The sequence below is a fragment of the Eptatretus burgeri genome, chromosome 11, assembly GCF_056783735.1.
Source record: "Eptatretus burgeri isolate ZD-2024b chromosome 11, Ebu_testis_v1, whole genome shotgun sequence".
NCBI classification, from domain to species: Eukaryota; Metazoa; Chordata; class Myxini; order Myxiniformes; family Myxinidae; genus Eptatretus; species Eptatretus burgeri.
Genome location: NC_140971.1, coordinates 31,762,938 through 31,786,571, shown reverse-complemented (window position 1 = coordinate 31,786,571; position 23,634 = coordinate 31,762,938). Strand labels below are relative to the sequence as shown.

Here is a 23,634-nt window from a genome sequence, read left to right as displayed (position 1 = left end):
CATCATATTGAATACTGTTGGAAAGCTCTTGGCAAATGGAGATGCAAGAAAACATTTTCAAACCTTCATGGTAGGGGGTTCAGGGTGGGGGGAGGACCGCAATTCTCTTAATGTAAATGTGTATCATGGAGCACCACGTGGTGTTCGGCAGTATTACAAATCATCTTATCAATATAACCAAGCTCACAACTCTGGCACCCTGAAACCAGACTCAAAATGTCTCTCCAGAGTCACTGCAGGAGTCATGATTGTGTAGCATTGCCTTATTGTATCATGTTATTGCCTGTTTTGCATGTTATTTTATATCAAACACGAGCAAATACAACCTGTCGCTTCGCTGAATAAGGGGGGGGGGGGGAGGGGGGAGAGACAGAGAGACAGAGAGACAGAGACACAGAGACACAGAGACACAGAGACACAGAGACACAGAGACACAGAGACACAGAGACACAGAGACACAGAGACACAGAGACACAGAGACACAGAGACACAGAGACACAGAGACACACACACAGAGAGAGAGAGAGAGAGACACAGAGACACAGAGACACACACAGAGAGAGAGAGAGAGACACAGAGACACAGAGACACACACAGAGAGAGAGAGAGAGACACAGAGAGAGAGAGAGAGACACAGAGACACAGAGACACAGAGAGACAGAGAGACAGAGAGACAGAGAGACAGACACAGAGAGACACACAGAGAGAGAGAGAGACACAGAGAGAGAGACACAGAGACACAGAGAGAGAGACACAGAGACACAGAGAGAGAGACACAGAGACACAGAGAGAGAAAAGGTGGGGGAGAGGAGGGGGAAAAAGATAGATGAGGGGTGGAGGTGGGGTTGGCATAGAGAATGATATGTGATGCTTTATGACCAAATACGGAAAAAAAAAAAAACGTGTCAGAACAGCTGTACACACAACAACACAACAGAGTTTGTAAAGTAATCTGCTGGCACATCTGCAAAAACTTTGATATTTCAGTTCCAGAAAATTTGTGGGAAAATGAACCAAAAACAATCACTGAAAACATTGAAGTACCGCTCACGTACGACCTTATGATCCCATCAGGTGTGAACATCGGAAACAAAACATTGCAACCAGATATCATACTTAGGTGCAAATAAAGAAAAGAAGGCAATACTCATAGAGGTGTTAATACCGGTGATTTTGGACTAACGATGCAGAAATTTTGGACGAACAAGAAAATGCCCAAATACCAAGCAAGACCTCAAGCATGAAGTGAAAAGATCCTGGAAGCTCAAGAATGCCAAAGTTGTTCCAGTGATGACGAAGAACCTCATGGGAATGATGACAAAGAACCTCACAGAGATATTAGAAACCATCCCTGGGAATATCACAACAAACAAACTGACTGGGGTTCAGTAACGATCCTGAAGAGAGCCCTCGGCAAAAAACTTTGAGAACAGAAAACTTCACATCTTGGTCCATGAATCGTGATCCCTTAATGAAATGAAGGTGGATACTTTGAGCCCACCCCAGGAGGACTCCATTCCACATTCTGAAACACACACACACACACACACACACACACACACACACACACACACACACACACACACACACACACACACACACACACACACACACACACACACACACACACACACACACTTGGTCGACCATCAATTTTTGGGAATTGGCAGATTGTAGTCAGTGTGATTACCATGTACAGTATGTACTGTCTCCAACCCAGAAACCTTGTGGAACTTTAACCCTTGTTTGGGGGGAATTTAAATCGATGATGAAAAAACAACGTTGCATAAAAGACGTTTCAAGATGTGCATAAACATCATTTAAAAACAGCTGCCAATCGTCATGTGATGGGTAAAAAAACACAAAAATTGGCTCTAATTTTATAAATCATGTTAATGCGGCAAACAGCTCGGACATCGTGTTTTATCATCTTTGAAAGAAACTCCTTACGATTCTGAGAGCAAACTCGGTTCATATAAATATAAACAACTGCTTACGTTTGTACCTCCTTTCTCGCCATACCAAGGTAGTGACCTGAGCATTCATTATTGACGTCATATGTTCAAGGTGCACCCGACTCCATTAAAGCATCAGTTAAATTTGTTTTTTTCACATTTAAAAGGTAATGGTTGGTTTCCCACTAAGCTTGTTAAATCACCGGGTGAGGGCGAACACGGCCTGTTCCAAGTTCTTACCTTTCAAATATAACTCTTTAAATATGGAAATCAAGCGAAAAAAAAAATAACAAAATGTAATTCAAAGAAGAAAAAATCCCAAACGACCACAAAATGTCAACACACGCTTTTCACAGCTCAAACCGAAATGAAGGAACTCGGAACAGGAACTGCGAACACGAGGTCGATGTTTTGGGGTTTTTTGTGTTTTTTTTTAAATGTATGAATGCTGAAGTGATGGGTATATGACGTTAAACAAAGCGAGATCGTCTAAAAATGAAGTTACACAACATTTTCAGCCGGCGAGGCACCGCCTGATAGACCACACGTCATCGCACAGCTCGGTCGATGTGACGTGTACGTTATTTTTTACCTCCCGGAGATGCCCATATGTTAAATATGTCCGAATTGTGTAGCTATGATGAACAGGTATTCGATAATATGACTGAGGAAAGTGAAAACAACAACTTTATCGTTAAGAAATCGTTGCGGCCTGTTCCAAGTCAAGACATGGTTGAGTAGGCCAGAAAACATGGCGGCTTCAGACTCCAGCGAGGTAACCCAGGAAACACCTGAAGACCCAAAGAGCGAGGTGGCTGAGGATCGCCTGATTAATGATATAATTAAATAATTTCGTTAATTATCTTCAAAAGGGGTGTTTTAATTCAGCCAAACACCCAATTTTCACTCTTGCATTTCCTTGGAGTTTTCTTTGTATGCCTGCAAAGTTTCAGCCTGCTCGGTTTTAAAGTTTTGGAGTGATGGAGGAGACACACTGACCAGGTGTGTGCAAAGCTGCCATAAAATGAACGCAGTCAAAGGGAGTAAACAGCTTCTTTCGGTACATTCATCGAGTCTTTGGTGTTGATCGACAGCGGGACACGATGATAAGGAGAGTAAGGCATTTTAGAATACATTTTTGAAGCTTTAAAAATGATTTTGAGAACTTTTAAAGGAAGAGAGGTTGTATTCGGTGAAGATTCAGTTTGGGGATATTGAAAAGGAGAAGGGATACGGAATTGAGGAGTAACTGAGCATGGGAGACGGAGTTTTCTTATTACCTTCGCCACCGAAGGTGGGCGGGAGGTTATGTTTTCACTACTGTCTCTGGCTGTCTGGCTGTCTGTCTGTCTGTCTGTCTGTGAGCAGGATATCTCACAAGCTGTGGATAGACTCCGATAAAATTTGGTGGACAGGTTGGGTGTGTGACAACGAAGTATTGATTTGATTTTGGTGAAGATCCGGATATTATTGTGATGTCCACGGGACTTGAACAGTCCCGCTAACGTAGAATGAGCCGAAACGATGGAGGCGGTTTATTTCTAGAACCCAAAGATGGCGGTTCTAATCGCTCTACTGCAAACGGGACGAGGAAGGTGGCACGAGTCGCTTTTCACTGAGTTAATGATGTTTATTTCTCTAACCAGAAATAATAAGACTCAGCAAGAGGTGAGTCTCCTTGAAGGGGGTCGCAATTCCCGCTCACCGTGAGCTTCAGCAATCCCTGTGGACAAGCACATCATCCCCACCCACAAAACCCACATGACTCCCCCACCCCATCGGCCTTACATGTGACACCTGCATTTCTAACACTTCACCGACCATGACCTTCCCTGTTACCACACCATGTCCAATAAAAAAATCAACGTGTGCACCATACATTTCACTTCTTAACTTGAAACAACTCACACAGCACTTCTCCTCACCCGATCCATGCACCAGCCATTGGACAGCCACTTGTGCCCGCTTTGTTACCAATTACTCACTGTCCCGATTGTCACTCTAAAACCCAGCAGAACTTACAAACCCATGCCAATTTTCCCACAATTCACTATTTTTACCAAAGGAGGCACTTCCCCACAATCTCACCAGCCGAGCATGGCCCTATATGCTCAGCCCGATCTAGTCTCCCCGACCCCCGACAGTGATTTCCAGACTCGACCTATGTAAGGGCACCTCGGATAGATCTGGCGGTTCAGCAGGAGGATTCATCCTCTGAAGCATTTGGGTACTGCCAATTTCTCCCAGCCCCCCTCCCTGATCCCGAATCTCCGCCTGTCGGATCATCACCGATGGCCTCTCGGGCACCCGACCCGGCTGACTCCACGAGGCCAGCCTGGCCGTGCACTCGGCCGCTCGGTGCACGGTGGGTGGATCCTGTAGCTCCACTAGTGCTTGGACCTCAGGGTCAGGAAGAGCAGCTAGAAATTTCTCTAGTGCCAGTCTGTCCCATGCCTCCACTGTTAGGTCCTGATACACAATTCTAACTGATTGGTAACTGTCCTGTGCCAGCTCCTGCACTGTCTCACCTGGCTTTAATCTGCGGTGCTGGAGCTGGGCCCGCACCAGATCACAGTTCGCTGCAAACCCAAACCGACAGCTCAACGCCTCGCAAATGTGGGAGCTGGTCAACATCCCCTCCGCGATCACGTTTAACACATCTGCGGCTGGTCCCCGCAACGTTGCCACCAAATTCCCTGTACGTTCCCGCTCATTCCACCCGTTTAGTCGGGAAATACACTCAAATTGCGTCAGAAAAGCTTCAAGGCTCCCTGACCCGTCAAAATTTACCAGAGGGATCACTTTTACGGTGGCCCGCTTCCCAGTTTCTCCTTTGTCCGAATCCAGCCCAGGGATCAAACACCCTTGTGGCTGCGTATCCAATTTTGGAGCCCACTGTGGCCAAAGATGTTTTGTGGTGAGGGTCTCATGGGTCAATTTTGCCTCCTGTTCCAAACGTTGAATGGACCGATTCACCTCTTTCCCGCAGGATCTTCTGGGCCCGCACAACCTCCTCCAAGGCTCCGTCGCGAGTTTGTAGCTGCTCCTCAACCAACTCGGACACTCTACTTACAAAAGACGGCTCTACCAGGCCTTTATCCAAGACTTCATCTTGGCTCATGATTTTATCTTGTTCGTCCAAACAAGGCTCCAATCCTTTTACCTCCTCCGCCAAATTCATCCCTTGCTTCCTCAGCTCTCCCCACTCTTCTACTTGCAGCTACATACGAGCATCCACACAGGCACGATGACGTTCCAGGCTTTCATCCACTTTATCAACCCGAATGTTCGTTGAATCAATTTTATCTTCCAATTTTTTTCGTATATTTTCCCCCTCCAATGTAATTTCTACCTTTGTTTCCTCCAATCTATCCTCAAATTTACTTTGTATTTCCCCCAATTGAACATCCACACACTCCTGCATCTCAGTTTTCATTTTCTCCATCTTTTCCCCCAATTCATCCCTCATTAAATCAATCCGTGCACCCAACTGTTCCCCCATTACCCCCAATTGATCTGTCATTTCTGCCATTTGTGCCGTCATGTCTGCCCTCTGTGCCGTCATATCTGCCTCTGTGTCACGAATTGATTTGCCATTTGTACCGTCATGTCCGCTATTAAACGTTCCAACAGTGTCTGGATCGTCATCGCACCGGTTTCCGGCGCTGCCGGCCCCGCTACGGGCGATGAAGCACGGTCCACGCTTGGAATGGGGGAGGTTCCAATCCTACCCCCGTCTCTCCCTCCTTCCCCCGACTCGCTGCCAGACATGTGGCCTTCCTCCTCAAACATCTGCACATCCGCCATGGTGCAGAAGTCCCGTTTGCCGCCAATTAAATATAATTTGAAAACTCCCGGCCAAAATTTTCCCGCGCTCGCGCGCTTTTCTGCAGTAATTTTATATTCCAATTCGTGGCGAGATTTTAGTCCTGGTAATTTCTCCCGATACCAAATATAATTTAGAGGGGTTCGAACATCCAACACCCTGACACCAATGTGACGTCCACGGGACTTGAACAGTCCCGCTAAAGGCCCAGTCACACCTTGACGTTTTAGCCAACGTATGCCGATTTTTGAAGTTTTTTTCTAAAACGCTGGCACACGTTGAATACGTTATGGGTAAGTTTTGATAACATTGAGAGCACGCTGAAAAACACTGCCATACGTCGTTGTACGCTTGCTTTAAACGTTGTACTTTTCGGTTGTCCTCAAATTTTTTCATGCTTGAAATTTCACGACATATGCCGGCGTATGACTCACACGTTCCGCTACGCTGGCCACAAGTTGTATGCACGGTCTGCGATCGTTGACAGGCGTCAACACATGCTACTTGCAAGTTAATCATAAGTTGAGACACGCCGAGGTAATGTTTAGCGTACCCGAAACTTATTTCTAACCTATGATTAACGTGTTGTTGGCACGTTACGCGATCGTTGCCACACATCGACAGACGTTACTTTTAAGTTACTCATAGGCTGAAAGACGTCGGTATAATGGATCGTCCTTGCGTCAGCGTCCACGGCCACGGCCAGGACACTTATTTGCAGCATTCTTCAAACTTTTCTTCGGCATGACGAGGATGTTCACACTTCGATGTCTAGCTTGGCTATGATTCCAATTGTCCATCGGCATCGTCTATTTAAAATAGTCGAGTTTGAGCGTTTTAACACGTTCAGAAGAAACGCTTCAAATTTCAAAACCCCAGCGTCAAAAACAAAAAAAAACAACAAAAAAAAAACAAAGGCGAGTGACAGCAATTTAAATCGTTCATTGTAAACAATGAAACTAGCTGAGTGGTACCGTTTAAAAGTCGTTGAGTGTAAAAAAAAATCCAATTGTTGAGCGCAAGCGTCTACTTTCAATAGTGGAGATGCAGCCATTTAAATCGTTGAGTGGCAGCCTATGAACCTACCCGTGGACACGCGGACGCAAGGACGATCCATCATAACCCACACCCTCCCCCTCACACCCACCTACTACTGCCAACATGAACAAACTACTACTACTAATACTAATACTAATACTGATACTGATACTGTTACTGCTGACATGGACATCGACTCAAAAAGGACTCGAAAACACTGTTGGGTTCCCCTTTTATATACCAATTCCCAAAACCGCTGGGAACACGTCTTTATATGGCAGTTGTAACCTAGAAACACGTTCATTTTTTTTTTTTTTGTCGACCGGAAGACGTCATTGGAATACGTCTACATACGTCGATGTGTGTTGGGACTACGTAAAGAATTGGTTCAAAGCACGTCAAACACAAGTTAGAAATAAGTTTCGCGTAAAAAAGACATTACCGCGACGTGTTTCGACTTATGAGTAGCTTATAAATAACCTTTGTGGACGTGTGTAAGCGTCCACATATCGTGTGTACAACTTATCCCCATCGCATGCGGAACGTGTGTCATACGCCGAGTACGTCGTAAAATTTTGAACATGTTAAAAATTTCTTGACGTACTCTACTTACTACGACGTATGATAGCGTACTTTAGCGTTCTACTCACGTATACCAAACTTACTCATACCGTATTTGACGTGCCCCCAACGTTTTAGACACATTTTTCTTAGGTCGGCATACGCTGGCAAGATCGCCAAGGTGTGACCGCGATGTTGTCACTTCCATTTCTACGGCAGTTATGATTCGAATCGTTGTGCGTCAGCCTTTTAATAGGCTACGTCACGACATCGTCGGCGATGCGTGCAACGCGCTATGCCGAAGTTAGACTATCGTTGGGCATCGGTTGTGTAGGCCAACAACAGGTTCAGCATTCGTTGGTATAAGTTATCTATAACACAACGAAACGTTCTGTGTCCGTTACTAATATGTTATGCATACGACCAACTCGTTATGAATACGTCCGAATCTTAAAAAAAAACATCAAAAGTTCAACGTCAGCCAGCGTTTTACATACATTTTAATACGTTGCCATCGCTGGCTAAAACGTCAAGGTGTGACCGGGCCTTAACGTAGAATGAGCCGAAACGATGGAGGCGGTTTATTTCTATCACCCAAAGATGGCGGTTCTAATCGCTCTACCGCAAACGGGACGAGGAAGGTGGCACGAGTCGCTTTTCACTGAGTTAATGATGTTTATTTCTCTAACCAGAAATAATAAGACTCGGCAAGAGGAGGGATCCGGGGCGATTCGACGGGATGGTGGTGTGGGTTCGGGCGTGGGGAAAACACAAACAATTCCAATGGATATACCAATCTCAAACCCTCTAAGGCGCCAGGTACACACACACACGCACACGCACACGCACACGCACGCACGCACGCACGCACGCACGCACGCACGCACGCACGCACGCACGCACGCACGCACGCACACACGCACGCACGCACGCACGCACGCACGCACACACGCACACACGCACACACGCACACACGCACGCACGCACGCACGCACGCACGCACGCACGCACGCACGCACGCACGCACGCACGCACACACGCACACACGCACACACGCACACACGCACACACGCACACACGCACACACGCACACACGCACACACACACACACACACCCACACACACAAAACGTAGCTGGTCCTGGTGGGCAGGCTGGCCCATGCTGGTGACGCAACAGTCCCTGGATTGGCGTTGGACGAGCTGGCGTTGCGCTCGTGTGGTGCTGTCGACCTCCTGGTGTCGGCCCAAGTCCGCTCACAGCCGCCAGGGAGCCAGTTCTGGCGCCAAGTTACGAACAGGAGAGGGAGGCAGGTCCGCCTGCCGTTCGACCCCGTACTCCGAGCCAGCAGAACCCCAGAGCCAACCGAGGTGAGGCACGAGGCACAGCAAGGCCACGAGACACGATGAAACCAGGATCGAATCAGCGCAACAACACTGGACGCTCCCAGCACAACAGCCTCCACCAGAATGGTTTTTCTGTACCGATCTTCTTCCTCCCCCCTTTTTCCCGAACAGAGCCTTTTTATCCTCGAGTCCTCGTCACTTCCAATCGAGCCGTTTTATTGGCCCTCCGCCGTCGCCTTCTGCCAATCGTGATCACGGGGCGGAGCCATCCGCAGCACTGTCCTGTGACGTCACGGCAAGCCTCCAGGGAATACTAAAAGGGGTTTACGCAGACACACTTACCCTATCCCGTATCCCTATCTAATTACGTGATAATTATCATTTCCCCCTTAAAGAAATGGACATTTACTAGACAACTTATCACCACTGAATTGCTACTTATTACATCGAGATCCTGGTACACTCGAACAGCATGGCACACCTAATTAAACATCCTAATTACCCTTTGAATGCATACCCCCCCCTCAAACGTAACATTATCATTCTTTTAATCTAACAAGTGATCCCTCACCATTGAGAGGTGGGGCCAAAAACGATATCTCAAAAAGTTGGGGATGAGTTAGTTAGGTGACAAGAACAAGCTGATTAGATTTTGGTTCAGGTCTGAATCCAGATCCGTACTCTCAGTGGGATACAAAACCTAAACTGTTCAGCTTGGTGGAGATGTGCTCTCTACCGAGTGCTGTTTCAGTTTCCTGGTTTGTTTTTTTTCCCTTGTTTTTTTTTCCTATTAAAGAAGAGTGATTTGTTATTTGTACTTTTTTTTACAAGGAGGGGAAAAGGATTGAGCTGAGGGATCAGAATTAACAATACCTGGGATAAAAGGAGTGAAAACAAGGCATGTAGGATAAAATGAATAATAAAAACGGATGCAGAAGAACAACCAGACTAACACTAGTTGGCCGGACTTTACCAAGGACATTAATTCGACAATTCAAAAAAACAAGATATGGTTTGGGACAGAAAATTGGACGAAAAAGCATGACCAGCAAAACAGGAATTAAAACTAGAAGGGCACTCGGTGGAGCGCATACTTCCCCCACATAATACCTGATCCACGAGAACATATCGGGCCCAATACATTTTTGAAATATCATGCTATACAGTTCTGTATCATTTTTGGTCCAATCTCTCAATGGTGAAGAATCATTTTAAAAATTAAATAATTCTCGTATCCAGATCTGGATTCGGATCTTTACCAAAATCGAATCAATTTGTTCTTGCGACACACCCAACCTGTCCACCAAGTTTCGTCCGAATCCGTAGACAAATTTTTGAGATATCATGCTATATATCATTTTTAGCTCAATCTCTTCATGGTGAAAAATCACTTAAAAAATTCTAGTAGTCGGATCCAGATTCTAGTCGACACCAAAATCTAATCAGTTCGTTCATCCTTGTCACATACTGAACCTGTCCACCAAATTTCGTCCGGATCCGTAGACAACTTTTTGAGATACTTTGAGATCCGTAGACAACCTGTACACAAACAAGCAGACAGAAAGGGGTGAAAACATAACCTCCTTCACCTTCGGTGGCGGAGGTAATAAAACAGTAAAACACAACGTATCTGGTCCGGGGTAATGACGTATATATGGTTATTTGTGAATGCTCCACTCAGTCATATTTGACTTTACAAGTGCTCTGAAGGGCAGATAGGCCACAACATTGGCTCAGTAGATTTGACATTTGTTGCTGTATTTGGACTCAGTTGACTGCTGTAGCAGGTGATATCCATTGGGGGTGTGCTCAATATATGGGATTTATAGTTTGTTAAGTTGAAATTGTTGAAAAAGGTGGGCCTGCCTTGTTGTGTTTTGTGTTTTTGCCATCCTCTCTCCCCACCCGTGGAACACCTGAAGAAGACACAATAAGTCGAGGGTTGAAATTCACCTCACTTTTGAGTATTATAATTTTGTGAATTTTATTGAAAGAAAGGAGGGTACTGTATCACGACAAGAAAGTACAGGTAAGGTAGCTACGGCTCGCTTCCCACAGCTTTCTTTAATTTAGTGGATAAGGTAATTTGGTGTGTGTCTGCAAGTGTGAATGTTGGAATGTTGGGTTTCCTGATGGGGAACCGTTGCAAGAGCCTAAGGTTTTAGGGAGGGGCTGTGTTACATGGAAGGGAGGTGGTGGTGGTGGTGGGGGGGGGGTATACATAGCTAGAATTGGGTAAGAATAGCTTGGTCCATCGGCTCAAGTCGCTTACATTTACCCCTGTGTCCGGGTCCTCTCAAGGATGTCATATGGAGTATGTGTACTGACAGGGACAGCAATTGCAACGTTGGAGCAGAATATGGTACGGTTGCACTGTGTAAGACGGAGACCACCGATCTGTCCCTTAACCATAGTTAGAGTAATGCTTTCTAAGTTGGTTTGACATCCAATATCGTTGGCATCTCTTACAATGAGGCTGATGCACAAGGCTCAATGTTGTCACATCACAGACTGAGTGATGGCTTCACTTTTTTTAACCACTTCTCCTCTGCTCTAACTCCCTCTGCCCTCTCCACTCTCTGAATCTCCCCAGTTCCTCCTTGAGGATGCACTTGCTCTTCCAGTAATGCCCACTTGGTTACACTCACAAAATTCAGGCACATTGTATATCTTCACTCTTTTGTTTCTCTTTTCTCCCATTTGTGGAACCACCTTCACAAGACAGTGTAATTGCAATCTTCCCTCGCCGGCTTCATCCAAGCAGTACACCACTATCTCATGTTCATTACCTGCAATCTTTTCTACCCTCATTACACCTACCGAACCCAACTGAAGAGCTTCCTCCCTTCCTCTCTCCAATGTTTCTTATTCGTTCTTTCCCTTGGTTATTGTATGCTCGCATTGACAGTACGTTGCCATTCTACTCTGTCTCCTCGCTTTTGCACAAGCCTAGATTTTGTACACAAAAACCCTGATGTAAAGAAAACCTAGTGTGTCTGTTTTGTTACCAGAAAGATGTTTACTTACTTTGGTGTCAGAATTTTCTTTTTCTGAATAGCTTAATCTCTGGTGGTACAGCAAGTACAATATTTGGCTGCATGGATTGTTGACTTCTGGAGAAAAGGAGGGGATGGGTGTCGGTGGGGGGTAATGTCACAATTTCAAGAAAATTGGGTGTGGGTGGAATACAGCCCCACAAGCTGAATGGTGGATCCATACTTGCATAAAGGTGTGGTGACTTTGTGGAAGAGTGACTACATGTTCGTAATTGATATATTACTCCATATACATGTAGTTAATAAGAAAATACCATGGAGCAGGAAGTACTTTTTCTTTGGTCCGTCACTTTTCAGGTGTTCCAGGAAAGCTAAACCTGGTCTTTTACGACTGCTGTGCTGCTCCTTACCCAGACATCACTTTTACAATAACAATCCGACGCCGCACACTTTACTACGCACTCAATCTCCTGGTACCTTGTGTCCTCATCTCTAGCCTGTCCCTCTTCGTCTTCCTTCTCCCAGCAGAGTCTGGAGAAAAAATATCACTTGGTTAGTCTCTGTCTACCTTCATGTTACACGGTTTCACATCGTTATACACAACTGCTTGGGCAATATTTCCAATTTCCTCCTTCCCGCCCCATCCCCAAACTTGCGTACAAACACACACAAACTGGTCTGACCCTGCCCCCACCTAATAACATGTGCCTCTAGTTAACAGATTGTTTATTATTGCAACTGAAGATGCATTGAAAACATTCTAATTTGCATATTTTGATGATTGTGGCAAGCACGATGATGAATATTTTCACCAACAATGACGATGAATACAACTGTGATGATGATTTGACATTTATAGGGAAAACTTAGGTGCATTTGTCCACAGGGTACATTGGTAGTCTACGTTCCTTGCTAGTGATATGAAGTGCCAACACATTGGCATTTACATCACGATGTTTGTAAGTGTCAATTTGCTGGCACTTGATATCATTAACAACACATTGGCACTTGGCCAAGAACAGCTGGAAGAGGGTCTGTCCCAACACACGCGGTGTACCGATCCATCCCAGGTTCCTTTAATGGCAACCATTAAGACATTCTTCCCACACACTCATACCCTCTTCCCCCACTTAAACCTTACAGGCATTACTGTGCTCCTTTCACTTACGGTGTTCATGTTGCTTGTGGCGGAGATAATGCCGGCTACGTCTGATTCTGTTCCTCTTATAGGTCAGTGCAATTCTGTCAATCGACAACACTGATTCAATGCCTCACTTTTTTGATAACCATGTTGTATGGAGTTGAGACATGGTGGCTGTGTATTTCACAATAATTTCGATTATTCATCCTTTCACTGATAATAATGGATTCTTGTTTGTTTGTTTTTATTTCCATAGCGCAGTATTTTGCTTGTACCATGATCATCGTGGGCATGTCTGTAGTAGCCACAGTGGTAGTGCTGCGGTACCACCACCAAGAGCCAAATGGCACAGCAATGCCACAATGGGTAAGCGGTTTGGGATTCCTTGTGGGTTTTTATAAAACCGTTTTGTGCAGGTTTAACTTGGTTTACCTATGTGGAGGCTTCTTTTCTATAGTGTCGAAGGCTCATGGAGGAGTTTGTACACATGTCACTGCAGAACAAACTAGAATGGCACTCGGGAGAGCGCACACCTCCGCCAGGCTGAACATTTGACGTTTTGTATCCCACTGATGGGCCGGATCTGGATCCGGACCTTAACCCAAATCAAATCGGCTTGTTATTGTCACCTACCCAACTCATCGACCTAGTTTTGTAAGAACCCGTCCATAACTTTTTGAGATATCCCACTCACAGACAACATAGGGGAGAAAACATGACCTCCTTCCACCTTCGGTGGTGGAGGTAATTATTCAAAGACAACGGTGTTCCTTGTATGAATTACAAGAATGTTAAGAGCCAGTGGACAATTCAAGTTGTTCAGACAGGGCCTGCTTATGCATTTCAAACAAATCAAAACTTATTTGAACCACCATTTGTCCTGCAGACTCGGATGTTTTTGCTCCATTGGTGTGCCTGGTTCTTGAGAATGCGCAGACCCAACCAGCAGCACATCCTCCGCCCGATGGGACACCTGGTGCGTTGTGTCAAATGTCCTGTATGGATGTGAAATCAGGTGGTTAAGGACATCAAACGATGCTTGCGCCTCCTTTGAAAAGTTGGAGATATAATTTAAATATTCTCAAGTAATAATTGATACACACACATATATATTTAGTTATATATATGTAGATTTTTATATATATATATATATATATATATATATATATATATATATATATATATATATATATATTTTTTCAATAACAATCTGATGCCACATGCTTTACTATCAACTTTGGAATATATAAAAAGGATTTTCTGGCTGAACAGTTAGTTGCATAGGCTCTGCATATTAGGCATGAGCTTAGCAGAGGTGCAGCCCCCTTACTTCTCTGAAGGATTGTACTGCAGCCAACACGATGAAGATAATTTAAATCTACATTAAAAAAAATTGAAATTGGTCCTGCTATCCCAGATCTGTTTTGTGTACCATAGACATGTTAATGTGGGGCAAGCATTTCCTGTTGGTGTGGCACAATTGCTTCCCTGGTACCCACTACAGTGTGTGTGTGTGTGTGTGTGTGTGTGTGTGTGTGTGTGTGTGTGTGTGTGTGTGTGTGTGTGTGTGTGTGTGTGTGTGTGTGTGTGTGTGTGTGTGTGTGTGTGTGTGTGTGTGTGTGTGTGTGTGTGTGTGTGTGTGTGTGTGTGCGCGCGCGCGCGCGCGCGCATCTTTCAAACTGTGTTGTCGGATTTTTTTTTCTGCCTCCAGTATCCAGTCATTTTTAACATCTATTCAACACGTACTATATTAGGATTTCTTTCCTTCCAAAGTTGATATCCTTCACCTGCTCTGCTCCTCCCCACATTTCCTTCCATCATTAACATTATTCATTCTACTTTTTCGTCCCTTTACCATGGATGCAAATGGAAGTAGTACGAATTCGACTAGCTCAATCATTCTGAAATGGAATGAAAGGTCAAATGCTCATCATGCTCTGCGTCAAAAATTGGCATTTATGCTGTTGCTAATCATTTATTTTGGGAGCAAAAACTCACTGTGAGACTTTCAACAACTCCCTCAACCAATCATTTTAATTATACTTTTCCCTTGCTTTCTTTCTACAGCCTCCCTTTCCATGGCTTGGTGGAAACCATTTGAACACAAACTCCTATCCCTCTTTCAAGACACTCAACCAAACCTACGCACAAAACCCACATGATCACAATTGTTTCACACTTGGACAACACCCTACCAGCTCCTCGGCAAGCTCCCCACCACTACCACCTTGTGTCTTCAATATTAAAAGCAATGGTAAAGATGGAGGTTTGAAGGGCTATAGGAAAGATGAAAGGAAATATATGACAGGAACTAGAGAGATTGACTGTGGGTCAGCTGACAGTTTTCATGGTATTCGAACCAGAAACATTGGAGCCGAGCATCTCTGTACTGAAGGAGCTGAGCAGATATCAGAGGATGTTGCATTCCTGGCAGAGAGAATGCGTGAGCAGGAGCGGGGTGAGGAAACCAAGGCTGAATGGCAGTTTGCTGCAGCGATTATTGACCGTCTCTGCCTTGTAACGTTCTCTATATTCACCGTCGTTTGCACAGTTGCCATGTTGATCTCGGCACCTAACTTTGCCACTGCCATCGCTAAGGATTTTGCTTGAGGAAAAGTTTCTGTGTAGCTGATAATCCCAAGTACAGGTTCACCAGGCAGTATGTTTTTGTGCTTGGTCTGAGAAAGTTGGCAATTTATGCATGATGTGTGTTCAAGGATGTCAATTATACATTTACATTCATGCGAGACATCTACAGTCGTGTGAGATGTCATAATCTTCAAAATAACCATACATGAATGTTATCATGATTTTAATGATCAGACTTGTATTAGTGTAAAAGTCAATTTCTCAGGGGTGGTGGAAGGAGAGAGAAATTTATTCATCTCACTACCATGACCTACTACCAAAAAGTGCTGTATTAATGAATTGGGGTTGGTGCCTCATTTCTTGTGCTTCCCCTCGTCGCCCTAAGAGGTATTTAAATATTTTTTTCCTGCTGCTTGCATATCCCCATATTAAAGGCAAATCTGACTTTCACCACCGTATCTAAACTCCGTTTCTTGTGGCATCATCCAGTTGCTGGTTATGCTTTTCTTCATTCCACAAGCATTTGAAAGAATTGAGCCACTGTTTTGATGGCATGAAAGTTATACAGTCACAAATATAACCCAGGATTGTGTTGTTTTTTTATTTTTTTAAACAGGATATAAGGCTTGTAGTGGAGCTGACACACACACACACACACACACACACACACACACACACACACACACACACACACACACACACAAACAAACACACACACACACACACACACACACACACACACACACACACACACACACACACACACACACACACACACACACACACACACACATCAATATTCATGCAATTTCGAGTTGTGTGCAATTTTGTGGCGAGGTTGCATACATGGGTGGTGTATAGGCTCAGAGTCGCTGGTTCGTACACCAATCCAAAGTAATAAATAATATAACCACAAACTAATGATTCAATTCCGTCCAACGTTTAAATACCTTTTCATCGATTTACTTCACGGAGAAACCTTATCAGTCTTAACAGTTGGTGACAACTATGCTGTCAAAGGACATTCATCACAAACTCCCTAAATATTCTCCACTCTATTGGGAATTAATTCCCTGACAACATCCCGGTGGAACCGGGTTACCTGCTAGTCCTTTTATAAATGCTGACCGTCAAGCAAGGAAAGCAGCATCTTCCATTTTAAAAGTCTTTGGTATGAATTGGCTGGGGTTTTAACCACTGACCTCCCAGACTCAGAGCAGACGCTCGAACCATCACACGAAGTCTGGTCTGGTTTACATTAAATTATTATGAAAATCAAGCAATGGATTACCATCAATGATGTGCTTTTTTAATGTTCGGGGAAACTTTGTGGATACCCAGTTGAAACACCGAAGTAGATTATTCATGGAAATACAATGATAACATTAGATTCACATGTTAACTCTGGAGGTAGTTTTACTTGCCTTTGTCCTGTCCAGCCTGGGTTCATTTTTCAGAGCGATGATAGATTGATGTCATCCTCAATCTTTCCAAGGCAGAATATGTTTGTTCAAAATATAGTTTTAAACGTAGTTGCAACATGCATTCATCTGGCAAGATAACTTGGGGGTATGCATACTTGCCTCGGAGATGCCGAGCAGCGGTTCAAATCTCAGGCCAACTATAAACTGTCATCCTCGTGTGTTTGTAATCGGGGTGATTAATGAACGTGTGTGCTGTCCATCGGAGGGACGTTAAACTGGGAAACCCATCTGCCAGCACGAGTTGGTGAATGTTAATGATCCCATAGTGTCCATGAAAAGTCGGCGAGCTATCGCAGACACTTTGGTCACTTTCCAAATTCCTGCTCTAACCTACGAGGGGCAGTGCATCAGCATCACAGCTGCACTTACAGCAATTCCCAAGAGTCGTGCTCCACAAACTCACATATCTAGCAGATGCAAATGTCAACTACTCAAATATTATGCATGGATATGAGATTTCACATTTTGAAAATGCTGTACAAAGAGTAATGGAGAACATGAGTTGATCAATATCGTGTTAAAAAAGTTTAAGATCTTGTCTAGGGGTAAAATGGGGGATATATTAGAATAGTTACTTCATAATACATGTTAGAATAAGTGTGATGTAAATAAATAAATATATAATAATATAAACAAATAATAAAATGCATTGAGCATATGTTAAGAAAGATTTAGTCCCCCACACAAGTGTCTGTAAGGAACCATGGGAAGGGGTCAGCGCCAGCTTGACGCCTCCTCCACTAGGGTCCAATCACCCTGGCCCATTGTCCTCACCCCTTCCACCCTCTGCATACTCCACCGTGTGTCAGGTGTTGATCACCACGGCGTAGAAGCGATCGACTGAAACTCTTGACCACCGGAGTGGATGTCCGTAGCAGTTTGGGACCACAAGGCCTCCCAATACGGGCTCGCTTGAGGTCACTTGCAACGAACGCCAGCCCAGCGGCCAGATGCAGTCCATCGGATCTGTACAACTGGCATGGTGGGCAAGACCATCTGCCTGGAAGAGTATTGGGCACAGTGCTCACTGAAATTGCTGTGTCAGTGGCACAAAGTTTGCAAAGACACAGCAGTTAACAACGTACAGCGAGGCCAACCCAGGTCAAGAGTCTGCAGTTGCCGACGAAATGCCTGTCGCCGACCTCCACTAACTCCCTTAAGAGGGCCATGCCACATGCAGTGGATCACAAGCATCGTGGAGATGCTGGGGGGAAGGGGAGAGTAGAACAAGTGTATAAGGGTGACCTTCTTCTGAGATGCAGTGGTAGTACCACACATCTCTTGGGAGCGACCTGTCCCCATAAGCCCGACCGTACCATAGACCGGTCACTGCAAGCAGTAGACCGGTCCACTGGAGGCAGGCTGCAGCTCGAGAGACACCATGACTCTTGGTCACCCCGCCTTTCCCATGCCTTCCTGCAATCTTAAAACTACCCTGCTGTCCATTGGTTTCTGTGTAATTTTCCATTCTCAGCAGCCAATCAGCATGGTGGAAATTCGGCCAAAGGTCACCACCTGTCATTTTCAGGCCATTGAAGGGCTGGAAGTCAAGCCATCAATCACCAGCTGTCCAATATGTGGGATTTCCCTGACTTGCCAGTCCATCAGCGCAGCCCATACATCATTATCTGTTGGGCATGTCAACAATGGTGTTGGGTGTGCACAGTGGAATGCAATCTAATCATACAGAATGCACGCTATAGCTCTCTTATTGTGGTTCCTGCTGCTTCAAGGTTGCTGCCTGCTGCTTGGTGGTTCGGTTGCCTGGGTTTGTGCTTGGTTTGTCCTGGGACCTTCGTTGTGGAGCTAGTGTGTGTGCTGGTAATAGCATGCAGGACACAACATGGTCAAGACCTATGTCAGTCTGCTGAACCCGAACGAAGACCACCATCTCTCTCTATGTTATAGGCTCTTTTATTCGTACCTTGTTTCCCCATGTGCAAGAGATAAAGCATACATGTTGTCAATGTGATTTCGGGTGCGCATTTATTATTGATTTATTATCAATTGTTACTGACGATGATCACCACTGTGTGGATGTGTTATTCTTCCAATACCCCCCCCCCCTCTCATATCCAATACACTTACCCACCCACACATTCCTTTCCTCCTTGTTAATAAATCCATTTTGATGAAACATTGTGTGGTTGTCAGCAGTGGGCTCCAGAGCATTTAGCAGAATTGGGCAGATTTGGTTCGTGCTAAAGCACTTTAAAAGCGGATCACTGGCAGGCTCGCTCGGCCAATTTTGTCAGCAGATTCTCCGAGGTTGTGTGTCCTGAAACGCCAATTCACACCAAATTAACCCAGCGGACGTGGAGCGTGGAGATATTTTTGTCGCATATCTGCTCTAGTGGCATGAACATTGTCTAAGACGCGTGACTCAAACAATACTGTAACTGCAATGTTTTCGGAGCATCATCAATGCAGTGTACCTGTAAATTCTCATCACTGGTGAGGATATGGTGTATAAAAATGTTTAAGTATAATGATATCCTTTTTAAAAATTATTTGTTGTGCACTGCCCCTTCCGGGGCATCTCCCATCTCCATCCCATCTCCATTATCCCATCTCCAGGCACCTGCGATGACGCGCGCCAAAAGGGCGTACTCAGTTTTCACTCCATTTGTTATTCTTGCTTTCTTGTTTGTTTGCCCTAGCAATATCTCAACTATCCTTTGAGATAGGAAGCTGATATTTAGACATTACTGTGACCAAGTGATTTGGCTACGAAGGGTATTTTTGATTTATTGATTAATAATTTAATGGATTAACTATTTAATTTTCCATATTAAGTACTTTTTACTAATTAAAAAAGTTAGATTCGGATGAAACGGTGTTGGTTTTGGTATGCTATTCCCCAATTGATTAAGAAATTAATTCTTTTACGATTATTATTTTTTTATTTTAATTACGCAATTAATCAATCAATTATTGTACATCTTTCTCTCCAATTCATACTGAGAAGGCACCTCTGTGACTGAGAAGGTGCCCCGGCAATGTCGCGCGCTGGAGGATATGTTATTTATTTATGTGGCATGGGGGCAGTGTAATTTGAATGTCACTCCACTTGTTTTAGATCTTTTTTTTTGTATAATCGTCATGAAGAATTTTGGTTATATTATGAGCTTGCAAAAAAACCCCAAAAAGTTCCAAGTGTTCCTGATGTATTACCCATCACTGTTCAATGTTAACTTGATGAATAAAGACTTCTTGTTGAAAAATCTGCTTCCAATTTAGTCAAGCTGCGGCTGAGACTTATCAACTGTTTCAGCAAAGAAGATGCTTTAAGCTACCTCAACATGTTTTTGTGACGCATGCCGAGTTAAAACATTAGTCTGGTTAGCCGTTTGTAGCCAGAAGGGAAAAAAATAATAACATTCTGATTTTGAAAGGTCATCACAGATGATTGAGTATAGTACAGGGTGTTTACATCACATCACATCACAGAGTATAGTACAGGGTGTTTCAAAAATATTGATACAACTTTGCCTTCCTGCCATTTCTTTGTTTTGTTGACCGATTCTATTTTCCTTTTCAGGATTTGGTGATGTTATCGTGGTATTTGTTCCCTGGGATTTCTATCCCCGTAGTTCAACTATGTCATTGACTGTGAAGCAGAAGACAAAAGTGGTGGCTCTGTGGTATGAGAGTAAATCATATGTAGACACCTGCCGGAGGTTCTGCTGGGAATACAACCTCAGAACACATGATGGACCCACAAATTGTGCTATTTGACGAAACATTTTGAGCACAAGAGTACAATGCCCAACCGGAGCAAGGGCAACAGTGGCAGGGCAGCATCAGTACCCAAGAGGCAAGCCAACATCGACACCGTGCAGGATTCTGCAGTGGACAGTCCCAAGAAGTCCCATCGTTGGCACTCCCGGGAGCGAGGCATCAAACCAACATCAGTCTGGTGTATCTTCACTAAGGAACTGAAGGTTTTCCCATACATCATCTCTATTAGGCATAAACTGAGTCAAGATGACATGAGGAGATTGATAAGTGCAATTGGCTCAGTGACAGGATGGAGCGGTACCCAAACTGGATCAGCCTGATCTGGTCCAGTGATGAAGCCTATTTCCACTTGAATGGTGCCATCAACAACCACAGCAACATTTTCTGGGGGGCAGAACCACCTGAGGAGATCACTGAAAGGTACTTGAAAGGGCCAAAGGTCACGTGCTTCTGCGCCTTCAATGCCAGAAAGGGAATGTTAGTGCCTTACTGGTTTGAGAATGACAACAGCAGGATGGTGATGATCAACAGTGAGCTCTACTGAGCCATGCTCCAGAGGTTCCATAATGATCTAGCCCAAAAGGTCACCCCAAACCAGCTCAGCATGACCTGGTTTATGCAGGATGGTGCACTCCTGCATACAGCTGGTGACACCATAACTTTCCAGCGGCACCTCTTCAGAAACCACCTCGTTGCCCTGGGTACTGCACATGACTGGGCACCCCATAGCCCAGACTTGAACCCTCTGGACTACTGGTTCTGGGGGGCTGTCAAGGGCTCTGTATACGCCAACCGCCCTGCTACAGTGGACGATCTGAAGCAGGAGGTGTCACGCTACCTCCAGGCAGTACCACATGAGACCTATAGGAAAGTTGAACACAATTTTGGAGTCAGGATCAATGTCTGTCTGAACCACAGAGGGGCACACATCGAGAACGTCAATCACAAGGATTTTGCGTGAATGCCAATTTCAGACCTTGGGCTCTCACTAATTCTAGCAGTGACTTACTGCAATAGCAATCAGTGATATAAAATAACATGTCATAAGCTTTCAAGAAATGTTTGGTTCATCTTCCTGAGGTTTCTGTTTCTTTGTAAATAAACATTTAACTTTGCATCACTCTTTTTGAAACACCCTGTATATGGGGGATCCCCAATACACTGCACTCTATCAGAGAGTATTGGTTATACTGAGGTGGTTTCAAGGAAATAGAATACACTGGGTAGTTTGCCATTGCTTCCACATCTGAGCTACCATGGAAATTGAACCCACACTTGTAAGGACATTGAAACAAGGCCTTGCACACTCAACCACTCATTGTTATTTTTGGATTGGATATGGCTTCAGCCACACTGTATTATGCAGTGTTTGTGTTAAAGAAAACAAAAATCGCATATCAGGTTTCCTGCGACCACTCATATTTCTTTAACAGCCCCTATTATTTCCACCTTCTTGTGGGGTCAGCTGGGGAATATTTTTGGCTGAAGTTTTTCATAAACCAGGCCTGACGTTCGACTAGAACTGGTCGGAGTAAAAATTTGTAATTTCTTCAGGATGCCGGCGATAACTCAAATACTCTTCGTGAAATGACACCGTGGGATGTTAAATCTCCACCAACTAATGCTAGCAGATGGGACACCGGATTAACGTCCATGCGAAAACGAGGCACTTTGTGGTACATCACCCTGCCTGTGAATTACCCCAAACCGGACAAAGTCAAACCCAGAATAGATGGTTGAAAGGTAAATCCATTCCCTCTACATCATCCCATCAGAAATGAGGTTGCCTGCAAACCATGAGGAAAGTGCGAGTCACTTTGCCATCCTGAACAATCCTACTTTTGGACTTGAGACCAATTAGAGCTTCCTTTCCTTGGCTGAGACTCCTCGAGCGTGGGGTCCAATAGTGAAAATAAAGACATTCAATAACTGATCCCAGAGCATCGTCCAGTCTCCATATTCATAGATGGACAGAGGGTGTGTTGTCAAGGGTTTATTGAATCACAAATAAATCCCTTCTCTTGATAGATATACTATGAGATGTAAAACATGATCATGTTGCAAATGGGACAACTGCACTAATGTGTTCTTTGAACTTCAGCATTCATTTCATTTAGTAATTTAAAATAATAATTTACTAAACTTTCCTGCATGGTACTTCATTACTTTCTCTTGACATAACTACATCCCACATTTAAAATCTTTTTTTGAGCATCATTTAAATATAGCCGTGAAAGCAGAAGTCTACAAATTAAATCTGACCAACCCCCCTAACCTCTTCGCCAAAAGATAATGCACTCTGATATGCAGCGCTCTCTACTGGTTTTAAATCAGTCCAGCAATGATTAATCAGCATCAAATACAAAACTAGCTCTCGAACATCAAAATTATCCTCCACTCACGAATGGAAGAAATTAATCGACCCAACTTACCTCTGAGATCAAGTGTCAATGCCCAGGTAGTCAACGGCGTCGGACTGAATTTAACTGTCATTCCAGCAGGCAGCCCTTCTACACACTTACAGCGTTCATTCTTTTACATTTCATCATTCATTTTCTATTTCATTCTTTATATGCCATGGTATGTTCAAGTACCTTTCATAAGTAGCTCTTGCTGATTCCGTGCCAGTCGAACCAGGCGTAACAGAACGGCGCGGTTTGATCGTAGGTTTTGAATCTGGAGGAGGAGGGGGTTAATCATAAATAGGAGGACGGTAGATGGGTTAACTCAGGCATATGAGACGCCATGCGACTCTACTAATTGATTGACAAACGTCATTGCATACAGCCCCGAAGCTCAGCTCTGCCAAGGCGATACTACAGCACAAACTTATTGGCGTCTTCTTTTAACATTCATACACACCAGGGTCCCACACTCTTTAGAGTCCATGTCATACAATTCTACATTGAATAATAAATAAAACCGGCATTTCTTGGACTATTCCGATTATAATCCGAAT

At 44.3% G+C, this 23,634-nt stretch overlaps 1 protein-coding gene and 1 long non-coding RNA gene across 14 annotated transcripts in view; one reads left to right on the top strand and one right to left on the bottom strand.

Moving 5' to 3' along the window:
- LOC147016775 (neuronal acetylcholine receptor subunit alpha-7-like) overlaps positions 1-16,229 on the top strand; it is a 103,939-nt gene extending 87,710 nt beyond the window's left edge. For 10 of the 13 annotated variants that reach the window (XM_085845763.1, XM_085845760.1, XM_085845761.1 and 7 more), the window contains 5 exons: positions 12,078-12,272; positions 12,864-12,950; positions 13,118-13,227; positions 13,748-13,837; positions 14,929-16,229. In XM_085845763.1, the coding sequence (XP_085701889.1) occupies positions 12,078-12,272; positions 12,864-12,950; positions 13,118-13,227; positions 13,748-13,837; positions 14,929-15,471 (1,025 nt within the window). In that variant the 3' untranslated portion in view covers positions 15,472-16,229. The remainder of the gene's footprint in view (positions 1-12,077; positions 12,273-12,863; positions 12,951-13,117; positions 13,228-13,747; positions 13,838-14,928) is intronic. The other 3 variants (XM_085845759.1, XM_085845756.1, XM_085845758.1) reach the window with 3 other exon arrangements.
- Positions 1-23,425, bottom strand: part of LOC147016774 (uncharacterized) — a 97,476-nt gene extending 74,051 nt beyond the window's left edge. The window contains exons 1-3 of the long non-coding RNA XR_015049182.1: positions 23,270-23,425; positions 13,734-13,856; positions 12,198-12,251 (exon numbers count right to left, since the gene is read on the bottom strand). This is a non-coding gene — a long non-coding RNA (uncharacterized LOC147016774). The remainder of the gene's footprint in view (positions 1-12,197; positions 12,252-13,733; positions 13,857-23,269) is intronic.
- Between the last annotated feature and the right edge of the window lie 209 nt (positions 23,426-23,634).